This window comes from Microchirus variegatus (genome assembly GCF_963457635.1).
Source record: "Microchirus variegatus genome assembly, chromosome: 12".
Classification (NCBI taxonomy): Eukaryota; Metazoa; Chordata; class Actinopteri; order Pleuronectiformes; family Soleidae; genus Microchirus; species Microchirus variegatus.
Window position 1 is genome coordinate 6669656 of NC_139813.1, and position 20313 is coordinate 6689968.

The 20313-nt window shown below is 40.9% G+C and overlaps 1 protein-coding gene across 1 annotated transcript in view; it reads left to right on the forward strand.

The window, feature by feature from the left end:
- tnfrsf21 (tumor necrosis factor receptor superfamily, member 21) overlaps nucleotides 1-20313 on the forward strand; it is a gene marked incomplete at both ends in the record, with an annotated part of 44384 nt that overhangs the window by 152 nt on the left and 23919 nt on the right. The window contains 2 exons of the mRNA XM_083898960.1: nucleotides 11374-12091; nucleotides 15328-15912. Of these exons, the coding sequence (XP_083755086.1) occupies nucleotides 11374-12091; nucleotides 15328-15912 (1303 nt within the window). The remainder of the gene's footprint in view (nucleotides 1-11373; nucleotides 12092-15327; nucleotides 15913-20313) is intronic.

Sequence of the window (20313 nt, forward strand, 5' to 3'; positions counted from 1 at the left end):
CCCCCGTCCCACACTGAAGTTGAAAAACAACTGCAGTCGTCAATGTTTTTTTTATTATTATGTCTGACTGTTAAATTAAACCCAGATTGGCTGATTTTTTTTTACATTTTAGGACATTTTAGCATCTCATTAGTGTGTAATTACAACATCATAAATGAGTCTCCAGTGGAAGGATGGAGAATCAGCAGTCTATTGTTTCATGTTAACTGAGCATGTTATCTCCTGACTCACAACAAAGGCATGGGTTCGATTCAACTCAATGATGCAATAATGTAACATTATTTATCAAAAACAAAAGCCTTAAATCACTACTGTACAGCATTTTTTATTGGGAAAAGCTTGTAAGCTTTACTGATTGTGCAACAGCTACACAATAAATTGTTTTCAAACTGATATTGCTATGAATTTGCTGATTTCGGGCTTACGCTACTCTCAATATTTTTATTATTGATTACTATGTTTTCATCCTTCCATCAAAATATGCAATCTAAAATTTTCTGTATCTGTTATCTCATGTTTTAATGCTCCGTCATGTTTCACATTACAAACTGAATAATGTTTAACTGAAGACGGGCTGCAACTAACGATTACTCTCATCCAATTAATTGATATTGACTCAATTAATGGTTTGGGTACGTATAATGTCAGAAAATAAGAAAATCAGTGCATTTTCTCAAATAATATAAGAACAAAGAAACCAGTAAATATTCACTTTTAAGAAGAAAAATCTGACCATTCTTTAATTCTTTAAAAAAAAACAAACATACAAACCGATTATTCCATTATAAAAATAGTTGACGAATAATTTAAGTAATCGGTTAATAATTGATTGAATTGAATAAGAAAAGTTGCAATGGAATGGTTTCCTCCAAAATTGCTCCATGTTGAGGTAGAAGGTTGTTTTCATGACATTAGTCACAGTGTCAGTGTGTGTGTTTGTGTGTTAGTAGCGCCTGGAAATGAAGGTGTCACCATCCCCGGTGACTCAGATGAGGCACAAAGACTTTCCCTTTGTCTGCTCACAAAGACAAGACAAGGCTGTGGCTGAGTTAGTGTAGTCTGACTGTCTCTACGTTCAAACCAGGATTGTCTCATTTAATTTTGAAGTCTGACTTTTTGTGGAATTAGCAGGTTTCCGTTTGGGGGCTGTTTCCGGCATTCAAGGGATAGCCCAATATTTTTGGAAGTTTGGCCGTTTCTAATTGAGACAGCAGAATTCCCTTTATTTATTCATGATTATTACGATTATCCTGACCTAAATAATTGTGATTTACAGTAGTATTGAAAATATTACCGGCATGTGCTTTTGTTCCTCCTTCAACTGTCAGCTTGATTACAAAAAAAAGTTTGCATTTATAAAAACAAGTCTTTCCACTCCAATGACTACCTAATTTGTGGTGCTTCTACAACCACAAGGTGGCAGCAACAACAACAAGAGTTAGTAGATTGTGTGTGTGCAGAAGTAATTAAATTAACAAGGTTTCTTGAATGCATCTTGAAGCTCCTCCTCTAAGCTCAACACACTGTAGATCTCGAAAAAGTGTTTAAATTTACCATGGTCTTTGAATGCATCTTGTTAACTCAACACGCTGCGAACCCTTCATTACTTACACTAGCTATCATGCGCTAGACTATTCGAAAACATTCAGCAAATACCATTCAATATTCGAATAGCATTTTTGCTGGTAACGTTAGTAATGTTACTAAGGTTATAAAATCATTTGAATAATCAAAACTAAAGCAAGAATCTAAACTGAAAAACAAGAATCTTGTGCCATGTACAGTAATTGTTTGACATGAAACTTTCATATTGCCCCACGCCAGCAACATTGCAACCTAAATTATTGCCTGCACTTAACATGTTTTATCTACAGTAATTGGGTGACACATCAAAACAAACAAAAGCAGCTGGCGTGTGGGAAAAACACCCCTCACATAGTACAAATACACCTTAAATGACATATTTCAAACAAGAATGTCAACTCTACAGAACCCAGTGTTTGCATGTTTGTTTTCCCTGTGGCCTCTGCTTTAGTCATTAACAGCTGCACTAATAACCGTCGCTGGTGATTGTCAGTGATAAATTTAGAGAAACTGAATCCAAACAGAGTCTGAGTCTGTCTCTCTCTCTCTTTAAAAGCTGAATTGAGCTGCGACTGCAGTGCAGGAAAAACACAAGGACACAGAGCAACAGGTGCTGCTGTGCTGTCAGACGTGCGTGTGTGTGTGTGTGTGTGTGTCTGTGGAGAAGCGAATATGTGTATGTAGGAGTGTGTGTGCGTGTGTGTGTGTGTGTGTGTGTGTGTGTGTGTGTGTGTGTGTGTCTGTGTGTGTTACCTCTTTAGGATCTTTTCTGGCATAAACATTGACCTTAGAAGAACCTCATTTCATTTCAAGGACCTACATTTTGGTTTAGGTTAGGTTTAAGCTGCGCAAACTCTGTCTGTGTTTGTGTTTATGGTGGGCCCAACTTTAATGGTATAGTAATTACAGCTTAACGTCTTCTGCCACACACACACACACACACACACATAAACAAACATCCCACCCACAGCCAGACATTTGTATGCACACTGTTTAATGTAACACACACATCTGTCTTTCTATAGCTGTGAGGACAGTAATTTAAACAGTATTGCAATCCTTTATTTTAACTATCTTAGCTAACCCCCAAACCCTACCCTTGGTCTATTTTCTGATTCCAACCCTGAAAGCAGCCAGAGAAAAGACTTCTAATATAACGAGGACTGGCCAAAATGTCCTATTGCAACCATAGAATGACACACACACACACACACATACTTTATATGCACACAAACACATGTTAAGTCATGTATGGCCACATTCTACTTCCTTCTCTGTGGTTCAGTTTGGAGTTAAGCACCGATCACAAGTGTTGTCACAGGATTTGACCCTTCCCTGACATTCAGTACATGTACACATGACATTACCTTCCTCTTCTTCTTTCAGCTTCTCCCTTTAGGGGGTCGCCACAGCGGATCATTTGCCTCCATTTTGCCTTATCCCGTGTGTCCTCTTCTTTTAAACCAATTGGTCCTCATGTGCTCCCTTACAACATCCATGAACCTTCACTGTGGTTCCTCCTCCATACACGAACAAATCTCATCTCAACCTTGACTCTCTGACGTTATCTCCAAAAAGAAAATCTCATCTCAATCGCTAATCGAAGGCTACTTAGGTTCTACAACACACACAAAAGAGGAAACTACTGTAGGCTAAATACAGAATATGCAATATAAGGGTTTTCCCTGGGTGGCAAAGGCTGTAGAACCTGGGTGACATGCGTGGTGTGCAAAGTGTGTGAGCCCATCTTTAGTGTGTTGTGTATTAAGGGAAACATCATCATTTGACCAAAGAAAAAAAAAAGTCTTATTCAGGCTATACCTCAATATCTTCGCTAACTTACTAACACTATCTCAACTCATTCTCAGTCTCATCTGGTTGGCTGGAAAAGGTTAGAGAAATAAATAAATAAAGTCAATTTTTTACTCATTCATCAATATTTCACATATGTGGTTAAACTAATGTGGTTAAATTAAGAATAATCTCTTAATTTTACAGGGATTAAAGCGAAACAAAATCTCTCTTTGGCACTTATCTCTATCCAGACACTATATTCACTGTTTTATATTATTCTCTCTCTATAATTTATTCTATAAATTATCTACTGATGACGTTATATATTTCTTCTATTACTTATATATGTCTCAGGCTGCCTGTCGTCATGACGTCACTAGTATCGGTCAATCCGATTGGTCATACCTGCTCCAGTGAACGGAGCTGAAATGAAGGCAGCAAAACTTTTGTGCGTCCAATGACCTTGGCAGGGTGGAAATTGTGCGGCAATTATGAACAATGAAAGAAACATGCACCGTACACAGTTTGTACAGTTTCTATCCATCTTTCTAGCCTAGTTTGCCAACATCCACCAGCTGAAGTTGAAGCTTCAGTTTTCATTCACTAACTTAATCCGCACGAGACGTGTGTTTGTCTCATCTCCGTCTCATGAGAGTGTTGATATTATTGTCGCTAAAGTTATTGTGGCGACGGAGACCTTTGTCTGCGCCTTTGTCTTGTTGGAAGAAATAACGTTGGGGGTTGTTGGATGTCGTAACGATCCGTCTGGAGGATTGGAGTTTAACTCGCAGGAAGCATATAATGCAAATGCTCACGACATATGATGCATGAAATGCTCATATTTCAATTGTGTCAAGAATGTTGGAAACAATCGATTTCTGCTCTTTTTCAACCAAGGCAGCAGCCAAAATCACCCAGGTCACCCAATCACCCAAACCCCGGAACATGTATAAGTTTGTATAATTTTACAGCTTGTTGAGTTAGCATGACTAGACGGTAATAAACAGTCTGTATGTAAACATATCAGGTGATGTCTCAGACATCTTTACAAACATGCTCCCAGACAAAAACAAGGAGGTCAGTCGAGGTTCAGGTGTAGCCATCTGTGACCTAAAAAAAGGATGTGACTTGTGTACTGCTCCAGTAGAAAACTGTGGGTCTGTCTCGGGTGAGTTTCTGGCCCGGTCTGCTGCTGTTGGGGGGGGGGGGGTAGAATTACAAGGTTTTCTGCTCAGTCACAGAGATGGGTGGGGTTAAGCCCAATTTATACTTCTGCGTAAAGTGCTCTGCGTAGGCTACGTAGAGACTCTGCGTCGACGCAGAACCTGTCGAAGAGCCTCTGCGTCGTCTCCGGGTGCACGAAATATTTTTGAAGTGTCCGTCACTCCGTCAAGGGACAACGGAGACGGCAAGAGCTACGATTGGTCCTCAGGACAGGCTGAGCGAAGCTGCTCTGTGCCGGCTCTCAGTGCGCTCCGGGCGTCCTGACAGAGGCGGAGCTGATCCCCGCCGATAACGCCGCTGCCGAACTATAAATACGTCATATCTTAACACACACAGCACATGTTTAGACCCTAAATGGCCAATTTCTCGCCTCAAATTATCTTAAAACTGCGTTCCGTCACACAGAAAAGTGAGAAACGGCCACTGTTTCAACAACAACAGTCTTTTTCTCTCTTTCTTTCTCGGACGCCATTGCTCACTGTAGCCAGAAGCACAACAACCTTGCGCAGCGACCCCTACTGATCGGGCGGGAAATTGCAGCGAGTGTCCGTCACCACGACGCAGAAGTATAAATGCTCGAGGCGTCTCCGTGGTGACGCAGACGGATAACGCATACGCAGTCGGAGAAGTATAATGTGGCCTTTAGGGGGGCTTTATTGTGTGAAAACAGAAAAGTGTCTGTATGTATTGTGGCTCCAAACACTGTGTGTCGTACTGTGTGGCGGTTGTGTGTTTGTGTTGGTTGAGAGAGCCACAGAAAGACACACAAACACACATTGACCGGCAGTTGTGAGTCAGTTTTTGCTGTTGTTATCTGACTGCACCTCTTTTGCCTGATATGTTGAACAGCAGCCATTGCAGTCATTATCTTCATTGGCTTAAAACCAGAGCTGCAGACAGAACCGGGTCGTCCGAGGTCAGTCTGCTTTCAGACGAGCTTTATCACAAGGTGAGGGGGACGGCGGTGGTTGCAGTGCATGTAAGTTTGATGCAGGCATGCTGCTGGTATTCAAACACAGCAGAGTAACAGTTGATGTGACGTCTATACAGACGAGGTCAGAAAAAAAGCTGATCAATAATTAAATAGCTTGTGGGGACATGGGAGTTGCTGGTCTCCTGCTGCCTTGTTTCATTAGTTTTTGTCATGGAGGTAAATCTGAACACCAAATTCCCAAAATAACTTACTGATGGAGGCAGCAGTGGATCAGCTTTTGACTTGGGTGTGGGGAGGCAGCGGTTCACGAAATGACACATACTTTAATTTTCCAGCTAGAAAACGCTGTTGAACCGTGAGATAAAGCAGTGAAAAGGGAAGCGATGTCTGACAGCTTTTGATTCCATCCAACATGTGCGGCCACCAAAGAGCAGCTGTTTTTTGTTTTGCCTTTTGCTTCCACTTTAAGCCCCCCTGATAGAAAGTTAAGACAGCATTTCGAGGCAGCCATTGCTTCTAGAAAACTATAACAAGCAAGTTTGTTGACACATTTTCCGTTGCTTTCCGTGGCATTTCTTCGTCTACGTCCGTTGGTCACGTGTCTTGGAAGTGGGAGGTGACTACACCCTTTTCTTTTTTAAGCTTGATACCTTTCATACATATATTATCTCCGTCTTCCATGCTACTTCAAAGTCCATCCACTAGTTGCAAATCAGGTGAAACTTTTGCAAACCTCAGCCGCAAGCTTTCAACACAATTGATGGATTTATTGATGGATTTATTTACAGGGTTGGCTGTTGTTAAGCAGATATATCATACTCCTGCTGTGGACTTTTCGTTTTAGAATTAATAAAAAGTCATCAGTCTCTTTTCTATAATAGGTTTTGGCTGAGATACATTTTCAAAATATGATAATATGTTGGACACTGAAGATGCTTTCACACCAAGTGGTACAGTGCAGCCGAGTTCATCACATTAAGAGTTGGAACAGTAAAGACTCATCTGGCTTGTATTTCCAGTAAATTCACTAAAGAAAAAGAACATGATGGAGTAAACATTGCTGCGCGCTACTTAACAAAAAGAAAAGAAACACAAATGTCGCTGTCGGAAGTCACGGTGTATTTATTTTTTTATTTTTTGGATTATGCTGCATTCCTTTTACTTCAAAACTCTAAACTGGGACTGACTTCACTTCTGAGCAGTGTTGGGAGTAACCTGTTACGGAAGTAATGCATTACCTTTTGCTGCGTGTAAGGCATTAATAAAAAGAACTGGTAATATTTAATTCACTACAATGCATTTTAAACCAAAAATTAAGTGGTGTGTTGTTTTTATACAAATGCATTATACTGTACAGTAGAAACACCGCAAAATTAACAGAGGAGAAAAAAAAATCCATGCAAATGTTTGAAATCGAGCAACTACAAGGTAAGCATTCATTGATAGCTTATCTTGATAGCTAGGGCTATTGACTATAATATAAATAGCCACCAGAACAGCGACATAATGTCAGTCTGAATCACGTCTGTATCCAGATAAAACATACAAAAACAATATGCAGTCCAACATATAATATACAGTAGGTAGGCTCTAGCTCTATTGATTTTAATATGAATACGCCTAAAGTTACAGTATCTCCATGACAATGTGTAATGCACCATAACTGCGGCCATTATATTGCACTGTTGTTAGCCTTAAGCGTAGCTCAGTCATTATGTCATACCACATCACCTCCTACTGGATGTCGAATAAGCTGCATTGAACGCAGTAAGATCTGTTGAGTATGCTAGTTATTTTGGTGAAAGTAATGCAAAAGTAGTGTAATGCCTTACAATTCAAGGACAGTAATATTATAATGTATTAAGTGGCAGAAACAAGGAATAAATGCTTTACGTTTTCGAAGTAACTTGCCGCATTCCACACAAACAGTGTGGATACAAGCAGTGTCATGTGTATGACTGATTTATTGTGAAACAAATGAGACTAGTAACAGTAAAAGTATCAATTTATGAGGTCAAAAGAGTGGCAGCCATATTGGAATCGGTGTTTGGGTTTGGTGAGGTTGCTCCAAGTTGGATATTAGCGTTTGGGAACCTTGGAAATTACGAGTTCCGGCTACAGATGGAATGTACCATTATTGCGCAAGGTACTTAAACAGAAGGGTAAACAGAACAAGTAGGACGAACTTGATTGTATATTTTGGTATCTTTCACAGCACTTGACAATTGAAGTGCAAAACTTTGTGTTACATATTGAACTAGATCAAACCGGGATGAAATGGTGTTTAAATGTACCATTGTCACAAGCAGGTGCATATGTCCAGTTTGAGAATGACCCACAGGGAAATCATTTACCAAAAGAAGCGCTACTGTTTTTCGTGACTCTTAGCAGCTTCCTATTGTGTTTCGATGATCTCCATGCAGAGAATCTCCTCAAAGAGTTCCATGTGTACCTCACATTATACAGCGAGCAGTGCACCACGATTATGAGATTATCCGGGTCATACAACTATACAAACGCTCAGAAAAAGCCACAGGGGCACCATCCAACCACCCTTTGTCCTAAAACAAGCAGAATGTTCCCATTTACTGCCGCATGCACCTCCTACCAACATTTTCACTTTGAACCTTGATGTGAATGAGCGCATTGATGTGACTGACGCAACTGAGTTATGACCAGCGCGCTAGTCCCACTGTTTATGTATGAGGTTCCGAGTATGAACACAAAGAGCCAAATTGGTGTTGTGGTGAAAGGACAATGGAGTGCTAGAAGAAAGAGCAGCTTTATCCTTATTATCTCAGTTGGCCTTTGACTGTTTAATTACGACATTTGTGTGTGTCACACTGTTCTGCCTCGTGTCTCAAGAAAAAAAACAACAACAAAAAAAACTTACTGAACTTTTTGTCTGTACCGGATTTCATTCAGGGAGCACGGTTGGTGTAGGGGTTAGCCCTCTGCCTTTGCAGCAAGAAGACCCGGGTTCCTGGGTTCGAGCCCCGTTTGGAACATCTTCGGAACAAGGGCCTTTCTGCAAGGAGTTTGCATGTACTCCCCGTGTGTGTGTGGGTTTCCTCCGGGTTCTCCGGCTAGGTAGATAGGATCTCAGCAGACATAGGATAAAGCGGTAGATAATGGATGGATGGATGGATGGATGGATTTCATTCACAGAAGGGATTTTCAAATACATCACAAGCCCCAAACATTTCAACACAGGAACTTCAGATAACCTCAAATATCTACCGTTGCTACACTGTTAGAAATACAAGTGCTAAGTAGAACCATGTAAGGTTCTTTGGCTTGTCCTCACCTTTTTATAAAGGTTCAAGGTGGATCCATTACTGGAACCATTAGCGTTACCCAAGAACCCTTGAAAAACCCTTTCTTCGGGGAAGGGTTTTTCAGAAGCAAATGGTTCCAGGTAGAACCTCAGACCTTGTAGAAGGACACTTTTGGAACCCTTATTTCTAAGAGTGTAGGCAAGTGCATGCAAATTATTTCAGTAACATAGTGCAAGGAATGAAGACAGATGGAACTCCGTTTGACTAAAATTATAATACATAAACTTCACTAACTTCCTTACAGAAGAATTAAACTTGTGTGGGCTACATTTTTTTTAATTTAAAGCTACAGTTTTTATATACTATTCTGCTTCTGTCTGGTCTTCATTAACAGAAACAATGGAATAATATTTGAATGCAGTATCCGTCTGAAAATGTGCTATGCCAAGCGATACCATCTAACTTGAGTGAGGTAGCGCTAGTGTGTAGTGGCAGTGCAGGGGGTGGTGACAAGATCCAATTGTCCCATCAAATTGCTGAATGACCATGTTTTTTGAGAAGTAGGAAAACTTTTTGAACTTTTTTGGGTGTTGTGTTTTCAGTCAGACACTTAACTGTGTGCAGCTGTCTCTCTGTAGCACAATGTTGCTGTTGTCTCCCTCTGTCTTGACATAAAAATAATCACTTCCTGTGTGCAGTGTAGGAATGTACTGCTAGACTGAGAACTGAGTTTGATGGTAGTTTGAATGTAACACTCATTTGTTTGTGTTTAAAGTTACATACTACAACTTCTACAATGTCAGATTGATATGGGGGGTTTTGTGTGTGCATGACCCCATTTGTGGGACCAGTTTATGACCACTCCTATCTCACATCTCTCTCAGAAAACATGTTGGTATGACCTTGGACATGTTTTTCAGGGATTATGAATGTTGCCGTGTGTCATCACCAAAACTCCAGTCAGGAGTTTCTGAAACATTTGGAATCAGAATATAGTTGTTGTTATTTTTGTTCCTGTGACTTTGGTGAGAAAAGCTTGCCATGGAGGTTTCCAGAGTTTGATTTTACTGTTGGACCTGTTGTATGTAAACACAGTTTTATGCAGGAAACTGGACCTGCAGCCTTAATGCCTGACGAAACCTCTTAGATGTGTATCTGACAAGCCTGGGTAGCACTTATGTTTCTTTCTTTCTTTTCCATTCCTTTTTACAAGAGGCTGCAACAAATAAACATTAAAATCATGTAGTTTTTATAAAAAAAAATTTGTGGTAAACAATTACCTTTGAGGACATAGATATCAGTCTTAATCGATTCTAAATTGATTAATCAGTAAAAGTTTGCACACTAGTTCTCCGTTTTAAATTATCGCCGTAGTAACAGCCATTGGTAGCATTATTGGAGACCGTCCTATACCACTCAGACGTATATTACTGCCCTGATGTGACTCACTAAGCTTGAATGTGTGTGTCTTATTACTTTAAACACAATGAGCTGTTGACTTCCCAGCAGAGATGAGAGGGAAGCCTGGAAAAAGTAAAGTGAGTGGATTTAACCAAAGGAGAAGATGAGTCAAAGAGGATCGAGTAAAGGCAGTGATTGTTGGGGATTCTCCCACAAGTTATACTAGTTCATAGTAGTAGTAGTTGTTTTCAGAATCAGACTAATGTGGTGACTCCACATTAGTTTTTGTGCTTGTAACTTGGATTTAATGATTTCATGCATTCTTTTGGTAAAAGGTTTGAACAAGGGGTTGGTTGTTCTGTGATTAGGTGCTATTGGTCTCTTTGCTGTCTCTTCATCTATCTATCTATCTATCTATCTATCTATCTATCTATCTATCTATCTATCTATCTATCTATCTATCTATCTATCTATCTATCTATCTATCTATCTATCTATCTATCTATCTATCTATCTATCTATTCAATCATTTGTTCATTCACTCATTCATCCATCCATTGCTGAAATATTAAAATAAACCTTATAAAAACATTGTAAATAAATAGTGTAAATATTGTAAAACATAATAATAATAAATGAAATAGGACTTTTGGCAAATAAAGGGTAACATCTCAAATATTGTACAGTAGATGCAGATATATGCATATATATAGATTATGTGTGTGTTTTGTCATTGTTCTATTAATAAGTGCTTCTAAACATTAGGTTTACCCTGTGCAGCTCACAAAATAAAATACCAGTCAACCTATCAAAAGAAGCCATATTCAGAAAGGAACTTAATTGAACAGAAACAAAGCAAGCACAATTTATAAAATAGCCCAATTTATAAAATAACGTAAAACTAAGTTGGCCCCTGATGAAAAGTACTGAAAAGAAGTGTCTCAATGAATTAGGGGGACAACTAAAGAACATATATATATATATATATATATATATACATATATATAAAAACACATATACTAAGTCACATAGACACTTTGTCATTGCCTTCATCCAATGCTCCGCATGGCAGCTACTCAGACCTCCATTGTGGTGCTTGAAAAAAGCTGCTCTGTATTGACATTTTGTCCTGACTGTTTCACTCTCCTCTCCACTCAGCTCTTATGTACAGTGGTGGTTGACGTCTCAGCCCGGGTCGTGACCACAAAGACCCCGGCTGACCAGACAGTCCTGTCTCCCCGCCACTACCAGCACACTGACCCCACCTCAGGCGTCCAGCTGATCTGCGACAAGTGCCCGGCGGGCACCCACGTGTCCTCCCACTGTTCCCCAACAGCCGTGAGGGAGTGTAGCCCGTGTCCCGAAGGCACCTTCACTCGGGGCGAGAATGGCGTCCAGCAATGCCATCGCTGTCGGGCCCCGTGTCCTGTGGGCTTTAACGAGAAAGCCAGCTGCACGGCCACTCAGGATCGCGTCTGCACTTGTCCACCCAACAGCTTCTTGTTGGCGGATGGCACAGAGTGTAAGCCTCACTCGATGTGCCCTGCGGGGACGAGGGTTAAAAAACGGGGCAGCGCGACAGCGGACGTGATCTGCAAACCGTGCAACAAGGGGACATTTTCAGGCGTGAGCTCGACTGCGGTCAAGTGCCGAACCCACGTGGACTGTCAAGCCCAGGGGCTAGTGCTGCTCACACCGGGGACTAGAGAGACAGATAATGTCTGTGGACCGTCCACTTCAACCCCGCCATCCTCGTCTGCATCTTCATCTACATCTACAAACATTCAGCTGGGACCTGCCCAGAAAGCGATTGTCCAGGAAATCCAAGCCTATTCATCTTCTCCACTATTGTCACTGAATGGACCTGCTCATAAAGGTGAGAGTAAGGTCCTGTCTTCACCCCCATTTGCTTCAAGTGATGGTGCAGTGCATTTTTTAAAGCAGGAACACTATGTTTACCGATAATTTTTTTTAGAAGATTAAGGTATATTTTAAGATTGTTGAATTTGTTGACTGTGTTTTCTCAACAGGAAATGGAAGTTTGTGTCACTTTGTAAACCGCTCCCTCCTCCACACCAAAGTCATTGGAGAAAATTAGCGATTTTACATCACAGCTTACAGGAGTTCTCCTGTGTCCTCTCCTGCCTCCATCACTAAGGAGAGATTATGTGGCAAACATTTTATTAGATGAACCATTTGTTTAGTAGCTAGTGTTATTTTCCCTGTTGTCCCAGTTGGAAGACATGTTTTCACTGAGTGTTAGCCTGTGTTTTATTTATTTTGAGCATAATGAATGCATTTATTTACACAGTCTGGACATTCATAGGCTCGTTTGGATTGGACTTGATCAAAATGGATTCCACTAATCTAAAATGCTTTAGCCAAAGCATGAATCTACTCTCCTTGTCAATTTCAAATTCAGCGATTCAACATTCACTTTATTTGTATACCTGCTGGTTACATAATAATATATAATATAGGGCTTACAAAAATGTTTGAGCCACATCATGTGCATGGAGTGAATGTCCTTACATTTTGTGGCCAAGGTTGCTGTAACACTTCACCAATGGCACACAATTTCCCTGCGGGAATACACAAGTGAGGTGTGTTCGTTGGCATGGAAACGAAGTGGGTGTAGCTCCCTATCTAAGGAATGCTTTTAGTCAGGAGGAGTTATGGGTAATTTTCTCTGTGACTCCTTTTCCACCTCTCCTTCCTTCTTTTCCAGTGTGTAGTTCAGTAAATGTGACAGATATCCCCTCTCTCTCTTGCCCTCTGCCCAGTTCCCTGCCTTATCACCTCTCTGTATCAGTCATTCTGCTGCTCATTTCTCAGAATCAACCTTCCAGTGGGCCCTCCTCCCCTCTCTGACACCTATAATACTGTCACTGCTGTTTGTGCTGGTGGGCGATCGATGGCTTCCCAGACAGTCAGTTTAACCATGTCTTTGCAAGAGGGAAAGTGGGTGAATAGGGGTGTTACATACCTGAACCTGTTATTTTTCACCTGGCTGTAACTAGTGGGAAGGAAAGGGAGCAGAGGAAAAAGTTGTTCTATAGTATATCACACAAAAGATACAGCATCTCATGAAATGTGGCTTCATATTCCCAATTAAACTGTACACAGCTCATTTATTAATTCTTGGAAGAGTTACTGATTTAAATACCCACAATTTAAGTTCCATTCACAAAAATACATTAACACATCCATTGATATATGGGTAATATTGTCATATTTAAGTCGCCTGAGAGGCTTCATTTCATCTCTTGGAAGCACAATAATACACACTCATAAGCCAGATGGTCACGATATGTCACCCCAAATGTGCTGCAGAATATGCAGTGTAATTATTGTATTCAATTTCTGCCAAATGGAAATCATTTTATTTAATTTAAGGAAGAAAAGTGTGAATTAGTGACAAGGCGAGACTGCAGATTGCAAAAGATTGGAGGACTTTGCTCATTCCTCCCATTTCCCAGTCAAGTCATGCAACTACAATGGCCTTTGCATACCAACAAGGATGTAAACACTCTTTCATCTTCATTGGGGTATGCATTTATTTCTGCTCTGCTGACTCAAGGAACTAATTATTTTAAAGTGCATTGATGGAAGGAAGACCTGGAATGGTGCTCGACATGTTAATGCTAGCGATCAGTTACTATACTAACAAGCTGAAAGTGGGCATATCGCCACGTACAGCCTAAAGGAGGTGGACGCACTTCAGTCAATAAACTGATTTACCACAAGTGCTTTTGTACAGGGACAAAGACAATAGTCAAATTAAATGGTGTAGACGAGCTACAACCGCTAGTATGGAAGTGTAGTGATTGTTGTTAGAAACCCCTTAAATTATTTGATGGGGTACACCAGTATTGGAAACCCCCAACAATGTTTGATGTTTATGCATTAATAATTAAGACAGAAAAAAACTAACAAACAAGCTGTTATTGGTATTTGATTTCAAGTTAACACATTATTTTAGGCCCTCTCTCATCTTGGAGAAAATGTCCCACCAAACTGTAAAACTGACATTTCTACTATCTTTAGTTCTCTCATTCTTACCTTATTACGTTCATGATATTTAGATAGAGATTTTAATTTGATGATTACATCAGCATTTGTGCTCCTGTCTGCTGATAAAGGGATTAGCGCGTATTAACACACATCTAGCGGAAAATCCCCCAAAACATGCAGCACTGCTGAATTAGTAATGTCATACCTGTGCTAGCAGACAGTTACCATAGAAAACCTCAGAAGATTAGCAAGAGTCAATCAATCAAGTCATCTCAAATATTCCAGTACAGACACTTGAAAATCTAATCACATTTATAGATTTGAGTTTAAAAACAGAGCAGTTGAGTCTAAATTGAGCCCTTGGACAGGGCTGTTATCGCCATTGCAAATTATTTTGTCAGAAGGTTGCACCTTACAATGGCAGATATCACATCACCATCACATTAGCAACATTGCCATGTATTGCCACAACATCTGCTCTGCTTCCTGGTTTAGTCAGCAGAATCATGTTTGTTTTCAAAAACAAGGAAATCTACTTCCTCCAAAACAAAAGCATCAAAAATAGCAATTTTCTTAGTGCTGGTATCAATCAAACCTCTTGATCTCCCGAATGAAAACAAGAACAGTGATATCGCTCAATGTCCATACTTGGCTTTAACTTGTGTTTTGTCAGATTATGTGACACGTAGATAGCGTTGTGTGTGCTATGAATGCAGCATAGATGTGACCACATTCTTTTTACCAGTGTGTGCAGAAATGTGTCAGATAGTGATGGCCCAAATCCAGCGTATGACTGATTCCAGTGGGTAGAAAACTGCCCACCCAGCGGATGACTGAGAGCAGAAGGGGGAGGTTATTCCTACTTGTGTTTGTGTGTCATATTGCTCACATGGATTACATTTTATTCCCTTCCCTGGTGCCTTGTATTTTCATTGCAAGGGTTAAGCAGATCTCTTGACTGAGTGAATTTAATTCCCTCTCTGTGTCTCTCTCCTCTTCTGTGTGTACTATCTTGTTTCCTTATTCACTCTAATCCTTATACTTGCTGCTTGTTCTATCTTTGTTTCCATCGATCCGCCTGTTTCTTTTTTGTCTCAGGCATCTACAGCCAGTCAGCAGTGATTCATCTGAGGGAAAGCCAGGTTGGGGAAAACCACCATGCAGATGGGCTACATCTTCGCCGTCCCGACACTCCCATCCCACCCATCCATGATCCCCCAAGGACTCAACTGCCCCCAGCTCACAGGCTACCAATGGATAGTGAGCAACAATGGGGGCAACCCAACTCTGACGCCGTTCCAGGTCCAGGGCCCAACAGGCAGGGAATGGAGGGTCTGGTTGGTTCAGAGGTAGTCAGAGTTGGGACAGGTGTCAGCAAGGTGGCCGAGCAGGGGAGTGGAGGTGGTGTGTCCACCTACTACAGGCCCACTCGCAGAGGGTCCCCGAGGCCGAGCAGTCAGAATCACTTTGACATTAATGAACACCTGCCCTGGATGATCGTGCTCCTGCTCCTGCTGGTTTTGATTGTAATCGTGGTGTGTAGTGTGAAGCGGAGCTCTCGGGTGCTGAAAAAGGGTCCAGTGCAGGATCCTTGCAGCATCATGGAGAAGGCCATTCAGAAGAAACCATCTGCACCTCCTGCGCAGCTCAAAGAGAGGTGGATCTACTATTCCAATGGACAAGGTGAGTCTGCTTTCCCTTTGATTTCTTAAAGAATGGTTCCAATTACACTTGCTAGCGTTGTTGCCACACAGTTCGACTGAGGGCCTTTCTGTGTGGAATCTGCATGTTCCTCTCATGTCCTCCCACAGGCCAAAAACATGCAGATTGGGGATTGAATTAATTGGACACTCTAAATTGCCTGCTGGTGTGATCATCCCTGTATGGTGGACTGGCGACCTGTCCAGGGTGTACCCCACCTTTTTGCCCTATATGAGCTGGGATTGGCTCCAGTTCCTCCCCCGAAAAACTTGGGTGGGATAAAGAAGTAGAAAATAGATGGATGTTCCCATTTAGAGGTAAATTGACACAAGATCACTGACATGGTGCACCAAACTGACACGGTGCAGGTCAAGTTGCACATCTTGAGGCTTCAAAACAGGACTTTGTTTTGAAACCAAACCAGAAGGCCATGTCCATTTCTTAAATATGGTGTAATGTCGACTACAATGTTAAACCAAACCGTACCACTTTGTGGAAATGGAGGTTTAGTTAAAAAGTGACTGGATGTTTCATTCTAATGCATTCATTAGTAGAACCTTCTGTCCATCTGATCACAGCACTGTTGGGTATCTGATCCAATCAATTCTGCACATGGTGTGGAGAGCAGTTGTTACACAACCAAGGGCATGACCCTGTTGTAAACCCACCCTGCTGTCACTATCCACACCCAGCACACACTCAGGTTGCTCTCACTTCTCCAGTTTCATCTCACCGTCTCCTCCCTTCCCTCTGCTCTCTTGTTTAGCTGTATCTTCTCATACTCTTTCTTTATCGTCCCCTTCATTTCTTTTATTTCTTTTTTAATCTCCTTCTAAGTCTATTTATTTTTTAATGTTGTGAGCGCGGTTTAATTTTTTTACCACTCTCACCCCGTACAACTTCTCTGTCTGAGTGTGTTAACGCTGCGGCTCTCAACAAGTAGAGCTCAGCTGAGCTCTCCATTTCACAGTGAAAGAGAGAAGGAGGCACAAACTCCAGGGACACCTCCTGTCAGACTCTCCACTTTGAAACTGTGTTTGTCTGTGTGTGTCTGTTTGTGAGTGTAAGTGTGTATGTGCTTTGATAACCACTACCCGCTACTCTCTGTCTCTCTCTCTCTCTCTCCCTCTCTCTTTCTGTCTGCTCCCTCAGACTGGCAACATAGAACTGGAATGATCTGGTTTCAGCTGCATCAGGGTTGTTGCTTTGGTTGGCAAAGCACATTAGTGGGTCAATCGGGCAGCAAACAGATAGTATCTAGTGAGAATCAAGTGAAGAGAGAGATTCACAGTGTTTTGTTGACCCAAAGGATGCCTTACAAAGACCAAGTTTCAATAAGTATTTGCAAATGCATTTGACTTCTTCATAATAGAAGGGGATAAGGTCAGTCATTATAATTTGTCCTCAATTCAATTTATCAATTTATTTATATTTATTCAATCATAAAAAACATAAATAGAGAGAATTGTATTGTGTGCCCAGAATGGTGAATGGTATCACATCTAGGGTTCAGGGAATCATTACATCCCTAACCCAACAAGATCACATCTTTGTCATCCTCTTCTGATGAACAAAGAAGGCATGTAACCAAGCTGTGCTGCGCTCTACAGGACAACATGGTAGTTACTTCAAACAATCTGATGCTATATAGGGCCAATTCCTATCTCAACCCTCAATCTTAACCCTCAAGCTCAACCCTTAATCTTAACTGACCCTCTAAACCAAGTGTTGAGGGTTATTTTGTCACTTAGAAATGGGACACCCCTTAAATGCAGATACGTCTTCAGACTGTGGGGGGCAGAATAACGCGAAAGCTGCATCCAGTCTGTCAACTCCAAAAAAAGAAGAAGAAGAACACATTTACGTCAGGATTATTTATTACGATCCGTTTGTCAGTCAAGTTATTAGGTTGTCAGTTAGTTATAAGATGATACTCATACAAATACCACAACCACGGACATATTCAGCTGACAGTTACCACACACCACGGCTTATTGAAAAGTAAACCATAGCAAACGATCGCTTGTCCACACCGGCCGGCTATTGACAAAGATCGTAAAATAAAAATAAATGTTTCGGAACAATGACGTCAGTAATCCATAATATGGGCCTAAACTAAGATAATACAATTGTTTTCATAATTTTTCATAAAGAAAATACTTAATTTGTAGCGCACTCGCTTCGCTGCTTTCTGCGCCATCTTTGTTATGCCAAAACACGCAATGCATTCTGGGTAGCCCTTGCTCCCAAGGGTGGTCTCGGATAATCTCAATATTGAGGGCGATACAGCTCTTAAACTCGCCCCTCAACTTCATTTTTCTGAGAATCGGGACAGCACTTGAGGGAGCGCGCATTTTTGAGATTGAGGATTAAGCAAGGAATTGGAATTCAGCTGTATGTATATATATATATATATATATATATATATATATATGTTTTTTGTTTTTTTTAACTCAAATAGGTTTTTAACATCATCTGATCATCATCTCATCAACTGATTCATTATTTCAATGATCAATGACTAGTCATCAGAATGATTGTTTAATCTGCAGCCCTAAATGCTGCTATCTATAGATTTGTAGCAATGCACCCTGCATTTGTGTTTTATTTAAATCCCTAATTGGCAGACAAAATTGTACTTAAAACCGCCCTGATCAATATTCTTTAATTGAGGAAGAACAACAGGGGCTCACTTGAAGTGATGAACTTACATATCCTCTCAGCTTTATGGACCATGTTAGTGTCTTAATTCCCATTGTGTTAGTTTTAAGTGCAACTGTCCTGGTTTGATTCACTCACATACGCTGGTAAAACAAAGTTCTTACTCTGGCGACGACTTAGGATGGATATATGATTTTTCAGTCTGAGGGGCAACATGAGATGCAAGAACGTAGTTGCAGTTAAAAGATGAAGACACATCTCTAGCCACTATAAACTCTAGCTAATTCAAATGTTGCATGCATTTCGGTCATCATGTTCAACTTGGACAAACTAGAAATGGAAACTAGAAAGCTACTAGCCCCCAGTGCCATGTCCCTCACTGACAGATTCTGACAGAAATCACATGTAGAATTTGTTTTTAGTGCTTATGACTGTACCCTAGATGCTGTTGTAAACAGGAACCAGCTACTCTGCTGTTGACAGTGCGGTGAAATTGACAGTGACACTATAGAAGCAGCTGAAGCACTAATGAAAAGTGAATGCAGGTGACTGTAGCATAGTTTTTGTGGCCTATATTTGTCTATCACTATCACTACTAAATTTATTAAACTGAAACTGAGCCAGCAGCATTTCCAATTACTCGGTTTTAGGTGCTTGAAAGCACCCCAATAGTTTGGACTAAAGCACAACTGCAGTTGTAGTGACCAGTGTTTCTTGGACATGTAAATCAGCAACTGCTTGCACAACTTTACAAGCATATCAGTGTTAAAAAACCCCCAAAACAAAAACAATTAAAGGTCACATAGAGTGGTCCTGTTGCACATAAATGTTAGTTATGGAGGTCTACTTACATAAATTAACTTGTTTTTATGGTCAAAAACCTCCTAGTTGCTATAAACTAGCTGATAGAAATCCTCTTTTCTGACAGTGTTTTTCTGCTGCGAGATTTCAGAGTGAACTTTCACCGCCAGAAGACAGAGTCTTGTGATTGGCCAGTACTATCCAGCACATGCGTTCTCAGAAGCGCAGCGCCCCCCTCTGGAACGGCGGATGCACTGCTCCTCATTATCAAAACATTGTTTTAACAGTGTTTAAAAATAGCTTCGTCACGACTCCCCGCCGCAGTCCCTTTTATGACTTTAAACCGGAGTCAGACCCAGAGTCAGAAGACACTGTTGCTCGTGAAACACCTCCACAACGGACGTTATTCTTCTTCTGCGGTTCAATATACGTAACCGGATGTGCCTGGACTACCGCCCGGAGCAGGACGATCGGTTGTTCAGGAGAACCACTGCTTACGTTACTATCACGGGATTTTCAGTGATCTCGTTGAGCCACGAGATTACAATAAAACACAACGTTCTCAGCAATGGCTGAACTGTTTGTTTCAAACCGTCAGGGCTTCATAAACAAGGTAATGACGCAGATACACACCAAAAAAACAACGATAATAGGAACTTCCGGTCTAGTTCCGCTTTAATGTTTCTTTTATGTTGCTTTGCCATGATTAAAACAAGTCTCAAATCAACTTTTATTTCCCACAAATGGCTATAACTTAAAACAGCGCAAATAATTAAAGTAATTACATTGCTAGTGGGAAAACTGGCAATATCTCCCAGCCTGCTTCTGCAGATAAGATTCTACAGGATATCTGATCAGATTGGCAGTGATGCACATAGGTTCATAGATGATTTTTACAGTATTACTGTTGAACACAGGACT